Below are 11304 nucleotides of genomic sequence, written 5' to 3'. Positions count from 1 at the left end.
AAACATTTAGCACATTCAAAATAATTTAACATCAATTACCATATATACTCTTATCAAAGATATTTCAAGTTATAGTGAAATAAGAAACCTAATTGATAAATTGATGCTTAATCGCTGTATAGATAGAATCTTCTTTAACCGTCATCATGCAAAATTACATTTTAATAAAAAAATAATATCACATTACTCATAACAAAATTAAAAGCATAATAAAAAATATGCAATTCATTAATAAAAAATGTAACAAATACAATGAAAATATACCTTAAGTAATGAAATTAGAAAATAAAGTATGCTCCACTTAACTCTCTATATAAAAAAATCTGTATAAGTAAAATCCCCCGGGGGTTTGTGGACAACCCAAATTCAATGTCAAAAAATTCAATACTGAATGTATTTAAACGAATTGACCTTACAAATATAGTTAGATCAGTATATCTTTAAAAAAAATCAATGCCAAATCATATTAGAGTAATCTTGAAGATGCGAACGAATTTTAGCTAAAATACTAACCTCATTATGTAAATGATGAAAATGATGTAAATGCATAGATATATAATGTATAATACATATAAAAATTATAAAAATAGCATAATATTCTAATAATAAAGTCCTTATTACAATGCTACGATATTTTTATACTTGCGGTTTACTTTATTTTGATGACGCCAGCTAGAAGATCGTCAAAACTAAACAAAATCGTATCCAAATATCAGACTTTTATAATTCGACTTAATCAATAAATGTTTGGAATACATTCACTATTAATTAACTTAAATCTATCACGATGATTACACACAATATTATATTTAAAATTAAATTAAACACCTATCTAAACACGAGAAGACTGATATACAAAAAAATAACTTTTGTTCTTTTTTCTAATTTATTACAGAAAAAACAATTAATATGTGTGTACGACTTAATTAGCAACAACTTAAAAGCACCTTTTAAATAATATTATACCTATTTAATAACACAAGCCATCTTGATATAATATAAATATAAATGCACAATTAAAAAGGCAAAACACTCCTCACACAATGAGGTATCATAACAAATATGTGAAAATGTGAACAAAACAACTCATTCTAACAGGAAGACCTGGCAAAATAAAATTTATAAAGCGAAGCTCAAGGGAAACTATGTTATTCATGCAGGAGCTAATAAAACATCTCTTCGCATATCTGTAGAGGGCGTAAAACTTTTTTAAGGAATAAAGATTTAGTAACATATTTATACGCCTACTAACAAGTAGAGATCATAAGGGCAGGTAAAATAATTAAAACAATGGTAACGCCGCGTTATGGAAGCTCCGGTTTCGATTTACTAGTAATTATAAAACATAAATATAGTAATGAAATCGCGAGAGATCTGTGACACGTCACAGCGTAAACACATCGAAGCAACAAGCGGCCTCGCGTGGTAACAATCTACACTAGGTGCTCGGGACAGGGTAAAAAAAGGCGGACTTACTAAAACGAAGCGATTAACACAACAAACCAAACGTAAAAAGTGCATCACGTCAAAATAGTAAAACATATCTACGTTTTTAGTTTTTTTATACTTTTTATCTTTTTTGTCGTCTAAAAAATGCATTCTATTTTACATGTTATAAAGATGTTCGATCTAGTTCTGGAACGCTCTCACGCCCGCGAGCCGCGGCCGTTGGAGTATTCCAGCGCTGTGGACGCATGCAGCTCGGCTGCATTACGCCCAAATATTCAAATACCAAGTACCAGCTGACATGAATTACGCACTTTCAGCAAAGAAAAATATGTCAAAACACTACTAACATTTTTTTCGACTTGCGACTAGTGAAATCAACTCTACTTGACCATTAATCGATTAGTTGTTTTTTATTCGTTATAAAAACCTCGATTAGTTCGTCCACGAATGCACTATGTTTTAGTATTATACCCCTATCTATCTTCAGACACCTTGGTATCGGTTACTCACAATCCACAACTTTCACGTATTCATATAGCCTGTATATGAGAAGGAAAGTTCGAAGCACTTCCATTGTACGATAGCCAAATTGCATAATAGTCACAATGCACCTATGATATAGCACATAGACAATAGAATTACATGTAACTGACTATGAATTACTTGTACGCAATATTTGTCACAACAAGTGTCGATGTTACTCAATGATCGATCACTTACGTGTAATTTGACTATTGCTTTCTATTATTACGCGTTCTGTCAGCTAAGTTTAGCTCGCGATGTGCTATTGTGACTATCAATGTAATTGTAATGATTATCGCACTGAACAGCGTTAAAATCGATATCAAAGTGTAGCGTAACACATTGTTTTCAATAATCCCTACAAAATTTACCTTAATTTTAGCCAATTCTATAAATTAAATTATTAAATTTGAGTTTCATTATTCGATGACAGGTATCTCCCAAAGAATGCTAATTGTTTTTGCAATTTGATAAGTTTCAATTAACAATGAGACGTGATTATTAATATGACATTCATATTACTAATATTTGTTGCTTATAAAACTTGTGATTAAATAAGAAATTCGTTTACTCTCTTCATATGTAATTATTACAATGCTATGTTTATAGTATTCCGTTACTCGAGTAATTTTATTGTAAAATTTTCCTAATTAATCACAAATAACACCGTAAAACTTAGACGGTGGCAACAAAGATAGTATTGTAAAACCACGTCTCTCATTAAATGTTGTTATGTAATAGTTGTGTTCGCCTGTCTGTTTGGACAATGGTATCTAGAGTTGACATACTGTGAACTGTCATCGCTTGGTGTCAGGGCTTCTATTCCTCTGCGCCAGCGTCCTCACTTATTGTGTCGCCCGTTCTCTCTTGGGATATGTTTTGACCTGCAAATTATTTGTAAGTTAGGTTTTACATTGAAATTTAACATCTACTGAATCGTAATTGATGCATAAATAAGCACCATGCACCATAGGTATAAATACATTACATTGTCAAATCGAATGAAAATACATATTATTAAAACATTTACTTGTAACTTGTTACTTGTGAATTTGTGGACATACCCTTTTTCGCTGATGAAAGTATGCACTTCTTGCAGCTTATGAAGAAAAAGGAGACACGTTAGAATTTGGCGTAGAAGGCATGAGGTCCATAGTTTTACACACCCAGCCTGCTATGTCCACTTTCTCGGCGTCCGCCTTGCGGATCCATTCGTGGTTCTGAAATGATACAACAATTTATTTTGCTAATGTTACTTAAGTTATATATGGTAAAAATTTGTAAGGATTGCATATATGTAAAATTATTTTATTTTATTTTTTGTTTTTAAACTTTATTTTATAGATAAATTAAGATTTCTTAACATCCTACCAGTTATGCTGGCTGAATAAAATGGACTGTTTTGTTTTCATCCATACATAATTTATATGTAAATTAGGTTGTCTTTTTGTAATATTGAGATAACAGTTTTTTACTACATGCATATGAATATAAATAGGGTACATACACCAAAATAACACTTCTTTTGTATACCCAATTACCCATACAACATGTTGTTTTCTTAACCCTTGTTAGTAATAAAAGCACACATTTTATTGTATGTCTGTAGTTATTTGAGGGATTATAAATAATACATTAAACTAGTTATAAAATGTATAATGTAACAGGAAATATTGAAGTGACGATGAATATGTTGGCACCAATCGAAAGATTTTCATTATTTATTACTCACCATTAACGTTTTCAGGTCCGCCCTCTCGTCCGGATTCTTCTTTAGACAACGGTCGACGAAGTCTTTGAACTCGTCCGAAAATATTCCGGATGGCAATTTCGGCGGAGGCTCGTTGACTATGTAGTCCAGGAGCTCGAATATAGCCATAGGGCGTGGGGAGTTTGGAGCCTACACACAAAATTTAATTTCAGTTATTATTATTATGCATAATATCCTCTTTCATTGGGCATGTAACAAATTTGTCATTCCTTAAAACTAACAGTGAAGTAATGGCACCTGTCTAAATAGTTTCTAATTTTCAATGTTTTGGTTCAATTTTTGGTATCCCCATGCAGCCCTCAAGATATAGGACTGACCTAGTTTGGGGACTACAGATAATAGAAATATATAAAAAATTGTATTGTAGTAAATATGTAAATGTAAATCTATATATATCTGTAAATGTTAATATATAAATAAATAAATAAATGTATATCATATACAATAAAAATACATTGTCATCATTGATATTGGGGACTGATTAATACAATTAAATACCTTTTTAATAGTCATGCAATAATAATAAATAAAATATAGTAAGATTCCATAATTTTCTTTACTGTACATAAAATTCTTAGTTGCTACAAAATACAAAGACTGGCAATAGTAACTAGTATAGTAATCTTTATGAATTTTTGATCGAGTATTGTTGGCTTGGCTCTATTTATCAAATTCTGAAGTAAAACATTACACATGTGAAAACACTCTCTGCTTTTTAGTTTTTACTGTCAAATCACTGATATCAATTTTGATTACATTTAAATAATTCAAATTAAATTTGCAAACTCATAACATACTTTTAACATTTTACTAGTTATTAATATTTAAAAAGGAATTATAATACACATACACCTAACATATAGAATTATAACTAACCTGCCCTGGTGAATGATCTTCATTTTGCCCACCAAATATCGCCGCCAACGTCTTAGCGTCCGGCGGAGGGATGGGGTACATACCAATCGCCATCTCAACCAATGATAGACCCAATGACCAGATGTCAGACTGAACCGAATAATGGGTGCCTTGCAGGCGTTCGGGCTGTAAAATAATGTTACAGTGTGTTTAGTAATGTTGTCTTTAGTAGTGATTACTACTTTCAATGTTCACCACATAGAAAGTAGTAATCACCACTTGTTTCATAGGATTATTATAAAAAAGACTATAAGACAGCTGTTAATGCGTTCAATCACATCTTACAAGACTCCAATGACTTGGCTCAGCACGCCACCGTTAATCATGGCTTGTAAGTATATACAAATCACTCACTCACTGAATTATAATGGTACAAATATAGGAATACTATAAATAATAACTAGACATATATAACAGTTGTATGTTAAATATTACTTTGATATATTAATAAATAATATACACATATTTATTAGTTATTATTTTTACTATCTATGTCTATATTGCTTAATGGAGAAACAGTATCTTTTCTGATTTAATTATTCTCCATATTCTGAACTTTTACTGGTCATCCTAATGGTTAAGTTTTACTATATAGAACTACGGGTTGCGTTACATCATTGCATACTACTTCTAAACTTTAATTTTTACAATAGCACTACTTTATATTTCGAATAAATATAGTAGAAATAAATCAATAGTTCCTTCTCCCTTTGCCAATTCTTCAATATTAAAAGAGCAATAAAACTGTTCATTTAACAAATACTTACAGACATGTAACTCCTAGTGCCGACAAATGAGTTGGCCATTGAGTCTATGAGTTGGCCTGATACACCAAAGTCACAGATTTTGATCTCGCCGTTACTGTTGACGAGAATGTTGGACGGCTTCACGTCTCGGTGCATAATTGCGTGCTTGTCACGAAGGTAACTTAGCCCTTTTAGGACCGCCGATGTTATTGTTCCTGAAGCAAGTGAAATAAACGTTTCAGTGGGAGCAATAATTATTTTTCTACTGAAGCAAAATTTCAATATCAATCTAGAATTGTTTTTTATCAAACTTTGTAAACACAAATTCCGACCAATTTCAATATATAAAAAACTCGTTTGAACCTAAACCGAAGCCATCGGTATAATCACAATTAAAGACCTGACTGATATAGTCAGTCCAATTCGAAGTAGTAATTATAAATATTGTAAATAAAAGTAGTATATCCTTTTTTAATTACATACGAAAAAAAGTAATATTCACCTAGAATTGATTCAGGAATCCTGCCTGCCTTCTTCAATATAAGGTCCAGGGAGCCACCATCCATGTACTCCATACAAATCGAAATCTCTCCATCACTATAAAAAGCGCCGTAGAAGCCTACTATGTGAGCAAAATTGCACTCATGAAGCACTTTGAGTTCTCTGATGATTTGTTTCTTTATGGCTGGCTTCACTTCTAGATGGATCAGTTTTCTAGCCATTATTAATCCTGTAGACTTATGCCGGACCTTCATTACGACACCGCCATTACCCTGACCTATATAAATACAATATTATATAATAGATATATCTATCTATACAATCAATTAAAATTGAAGTGTTTCTAATTTCAAATAAACTAGCCTCATTTCTAACAATGTACCATGTCAGGTTAACCTGCTCGTTGTCCCCCCTTGAAACCATCGTAATATGAGTATGAATGAATTCACCAGGACTTTCCTGGTGAATTTACCATGATGACTAACTGAATTGACTTCATGTTCATCCTATCATCCTTCGCTGGTGCCCCGCCAACGTAAACCGTTAGCGCTGGCATATGATCCATACCATTAATTGATAAAAAACATACATTTTTACTAAATGCATATGTAAGAAAATTGATATTGTAGTTTACATCTAAAAAATATATATTAAATTTTTTGACTGTCTGTCTGTTTGTTCTTAAGTATTAATCTCTGAACCGCTCTCTATTTTGACAGGACCTACACCCGTAGGTAGCTAATGTTATAAGGAGTAACTTACTACCATTCTTTGCAGAACTTGCATTTATTTTAAGTCAAATTTCACACAAAATAATTAGGATTTACTACCAAGCGGTATTTCATATAAGATCCTTTTCGGAGCAAATGGCCACTCTACTAGATCTAAATTTTCAATTTATATGTAATTGTGATGTCAAAAATGCTGATGACCATCTTATGGTAAGTGCTATATATGCTATACACATGAACAGCACTACGCACATCACATATCATGGAATGCATAAGATACCACCTATGCATTGCCTTTCCAGAAGACTAAAATGCCATGCCTCTTGTCCTGTAATATCAGGTATATAGCATGATATAAAATTCAAAAAAATTCGTAACTGGAATCTAAATAAAAGGTGCTAAATTATCTCACAAAGGCTCTAACATTCAATATTTTCTGCAATATAAGTTATAATCACTAGGTATTATTAGTTTATTTGTAGAAAGTAATATTATGGAAATTTATAGTAAAATTAGAAAAATCATTTACCTAATTCACCAAGCTTCTCAAAATCATCATCACTGAGTTCCCCAATCTTTTCTTTCTGGCAGAGGAAAACCTCAATTCTGCGTCTCTGGGTGTCATCCATCTCAATTTGCTCTAACCTCTCTGTCAGTGCTTCAATGCTGGTCTTAGATTTGCCAGCCAAGCCCTGCCGCCTAAAAACAAAAAATAATGCTAGACATCCATAAATATTTTTTACTCTTAGGCAATTTGTTTTCACAAACTATGACATTCTAATATAATTTATATTGTCATTCCATATTTAAAGTATTTAAAACTACACCAAGGGTCTCCTATAGTCTAAAAAGATCCTGCATTCATATAAGGGCCTATTTATTATAAAAGTGATTCAATTAAGTTTAGTTGAAGAAAAATAGGTATTATTGTATTTCTAAAATCCTAATACAGAAAACCATCTCTTTGATTTAACAATCTACAATTCCTAATTTACACTTAATAACAAAGCTAGTAGCTAACAACTACCACCATTTTTTCAAACAAAATAACATGTTTGTGCAATCAAGACACCTGTTGTGACTGTGTGAGGGTTTAAATTGACACACTCTACTTTGATTGCATTTTTCATTTAGATTATGCTTCCAGTTCTTGAAGCATAATGTTATATCATTTGTGCCTTCTTCAATAAATGGACTTCCTACTAAAAGAATATTTCAATACCAACCAGACTAACCTGAGATTAGAGCATATGACAACACAGGAGAAAAACAATTTAATATACATAATTATCTAATTTCAGTACATCAAAAATATTAGGATGGTATAATTTCTTTTTATGTAGCATCAAAGTTTACTTTTTACTAGCATATATATATTATTGATGAGTCAGATTAGTAAATACAATCGAATGATTCACATGTAGTTAAAATGTATGAAAAATTATACTAAGTAGCAAGAACAGAAACAAAAAAAGTGAGTCTCTTAAATCACTAATCTACAAATATTCAAACAAATTAACTGATATGAATTGCTGTATCTTGCGACTATATAAATATAATATAACCTATGATTCTGATGACAATACAGCATTTCATAAGTAAATAAATTTTTTTTTGTTTGTCTATTTGTTTATTTGTTCCAAGAAGCAGAAAAGACTATGACATTATATGCCGAGTTGATCGAACAAAGTGTATGTGATGAGCCTGACCCTGTCCACTCCATCTCCGACACACAGAAGCCTTTTGTACAACAGAAGCGAGTAAAGCATTAAAATGAGCATTGATCAAGGTATTTTTCCAGATCTAATGAAAGTGAGTAAAATAATACCGCTATTTAAATCTGGTGACAAAGACAATATATCAAATTTTAGACCTATCTCAATTTTACCAGTATTTAGTAAGATTTTTGAAAAGATACTACTTACACAAATGTTAGCTCATTTTAATACACATGATTTATTTCATAAACAGCAATATTTATGAGTGGACGGTCTACTACTGATGCAGGCATTAACTTAATACAAAGTATTTTCGGTGCCTGGGAAGATTCACAGGATGCCATTGGTGTCTTCTGTGATCTCTCTAAAGCGTTTGATTGCGTTGACCATAGGATATTATTACGCAAACTAGAGCATTATGGAATTAGAGAAAACACAGAACTCATTGGATCATATTTGCGCGATAGAATTCAAGTGGTAGACATTAAAGGAAGCAAGTCCAAGGGGTCATTTATAAAAATGGGTGTACCCCAGGGTTCTATACTTGGCCCATTTCTTTTTCTTGTTTATATAAATGACTTACCATACCAGTTTCAAAACATACTTGACATAGTTTTGTTTGCTGATGACACATCACTTATTTTCAAAGTGAAAAGAAATACAAAGGATTTTAATAATATAAATATTGCTCTTGAGGATGTTCTAAACTGGTTTACATCAAATAATCTAGCGCTTAATTCAATGAAAACAAAATGTGTTAAATTCTCTTTACCAAATGTAAAACAAGTAACGACAACTGTTAGTTTGAATCATTTGGACTTTGTTGATGAGATTTCTTTTTTTGGTATTGTAATAGATAATAAATTGCAGTAGGGACCACATATATTCACACTAGCCTAAAGACTAAAATTATTTTGTTTTTGTATCAGAAAAATTAGACAATTGACTGATACTGCAACAGCGAAACTAGTGTATTTTAGTTACTTCCATAGTATAATGTCGTATGGTATTATATTGTGGGGAAGAAGCTCTAGGCTGATGTAGAATCAATTTTTATATTACAAAAAAGAGCAATTCGTTCAATATATAATTTACATATGTCGCGAATCTCTTAGAGAACGCTTTAAAGAAACAGGTATTCTTACTGTTCCCTCTCAATATATATATGAAAATATTATGTATGTACTCAAAAACTTAAATTTATTTCCAAAAAATAGTCACTTACACGCTTTTAATACAAGGAATAAAAATAAATTAAATATGCCTAGTTATCGTTCAAAAAAAATAAGTACATCTTTATGGGACATTGTATACGTTTTTATAATAAATTGCCAGATAGTGTTTTATATATATAGTGAATATATAAATTTAAGATACATGTAAAAAAAAACTTTGCTCTAAATTATTATAAAATAACTTAAAAACTACTTAAATGACTACAATGTGTGGACTTAATTACAATTTTAACTTTTGTTATGTTTTATAATTTTTCCCATTGACATGGATAATGTAATAACAATAAAGAAACTTATTATAAATTTTGTAATGACATATTGTAAATTAAATAATGTAAATTTTGTAATGGGTGAAAACTGTGATCGGTACAGCCTATGCTGTAAATAATATAATTGACGTAGTGGAGTAACCTGAAACAGTCATGCTCGCTATAAAGTTCAAACTTGTGGCGGCGTGGTGAGCTTCATTTCTGACTCGATGTGCTCCCTCAAATATGGTTGAGTACAATGATGGCTGGCTCATACGTCATACTCGTGAACGGGTGCTGCTTGTGGGGACTGGTCTGTATATATTGTGAACACTGATGAAATTTTTTGTTCTTTGCGATAGCATATGCTGGTGGTCACTCTATTCTCCCAAATTTGAATTTTAATAACTGTATATATCATAAACATGTTCCACTATTATTTGAAAAAATTAAGTCAAAGTTTCTTGTCAGTTCTTCTCATCTCGATATCATTCCGAACTGACGGTAGATTTGACATATCATAAGAGTCTGTAATAGACCTACATGAATAAAGATATTTTGAATTTGAATTTGAAAATTTGAATTTGTCTCCATTTGACACAAAAAAAAACAAATCTTAGCAAATAGGAAATTTTAAATAATAATACATTTGTCATTATTTAAAATTAAGTGGGAATATGAAATTAAACTATTAATAACATATACAATTTAATAAATCAGTGGGTTACTGAGAACTCAAATAATTTCTTCCAATTATCCCTTTAATTTTTTCAAAGAACATATTCTGATTACAATAGATTTTAATAACTGCAGCATTTTATTCCTTGCAACCTTGAGATAAGATGAACAAACAAAAGCTACAAAATTTAAAAATATTTCTACTTTCCCACTTGTGTTGAGAAAAAAAATAGGATATTCCTTATTTTAGAAGTACATCCATTTTGATTATTTATAGACGTAACTCATAATAGTATTAACTACCATACTGTTACACAATATATTATTGTTTGAAAAGAATATCTACTTACTCAGAAGCTGTTGCAGATTTCAGCTGTGGAGTCATATTCGATGGTGTGACTGTCGGGGCCGTGTCGATGGACCCTGGTGGGAGGGTCAGATTCAATTTATTCTTCGACATCTTACTCATCTTGATCTTTTTTTCGTCACGGCATTTATAAAAATCGGATGAGTAAACGACTACATTCACGTGAATACACACAGATTTAGTGAATATATGTACTGAAATCTAATAAAATTCAATGCGATTTAGAGAAAAACACGACAAAAAAGCAATAAACACAGACGAGAAAAGTATAGCAGAAACTTGATAAAATTAAAGCCATAGAATAGATTTTCTTGACAATTTGACATTGACATTTCATCACAGATTATTAAAAATATTCTATCTGTTTTCTGAAATCATACGTCAAAATATGACAGTTAATTGATATTTTAATCAGCATCTCTG

At 31.1% G+C, this 11304-nt stretch overlaps 1 protein-coding gene across 1 annotated transcript; it reads right to left on the bottom strand.

The window, feature by feature from the left end:
• Window positions 1-499: 499 nt before the first annotated feature.
• LOC131854093 (dual specificity mitogen-activated protein kinase kinase dSOR1) lies at window positions 500-11158 on the bottom strand. Its single transcript, XM_059205220.1, has 8 exons — window positions 10865-11158; window positions 7165-7334; window positions 5906-6181; window positions 5425-5618; window positions 4619-4783; window positions 3704-3871; window positions 3036-3191; window positions 500-2855 (listed from the first exon to the last, which is right to left on the bottom strand). Exons 1-7 carry the CDS (start codon window positions 10981-10983, stop codon window positions 3072-3074), a joined length of 1212 nt encoding a protein of 403 aa, XP_059061203.1. The 5' UTR covers window positions 10984-11158; the 3' UTR covers window positions 500-2855; window positions 3036-3071.
• Window positions 11159-11304: the final 146 nt, after the last annotated feature.

The sequence above is a fragment of the Achroia grisella genome, unplaced genomic scaffold, assembly GCF_030625045.1.
Source record: "Achroia grisella isolate CSIRO2021 unplaced genomic scaffold, CSIRO_AGI_Agris_v1 utg1186, whole genome shotgun sequence".
Taxonomy (NCBI): Eukaryota; Metazoa; Arthropoda; class Insecta; order Lepidoptera; family Pyralidae; genus Achroia; species Achroia grisella.
The sequence above is the reverse complement of the archived record's forward strand: the minus strand, read 5'-3'. Positions and strand labels throughout refer to the sequence as shown.

What these genes read in the sequence shown, in the direction of transcription:
- LOC131854093 (XM_059205220.1), bottom strand. Translation starts at nt 10,983, where the DNA reads ATGAGTAAGATGTCGAAGAATAAATTGAATCTGACCCTCCCACCAGGG. An exon ending in TGAGAAGCTTGGTGAATTAG is followed by an intron (nt 6,182 to 7,164) that starts GTAAATGATTTT and finishes GTATTTATATAG; the next exon opens with GTCAGGGTAATGGCGGTGTC. An exon ending in GATTCCTGAATCAATTCTAG is followed by an intron (nt 5,619 to 5,905) that starts GTGAATATTACT and finishes CACTTGCTTCAG; the next exon opens with GAACAATAACATCGGCGGTC.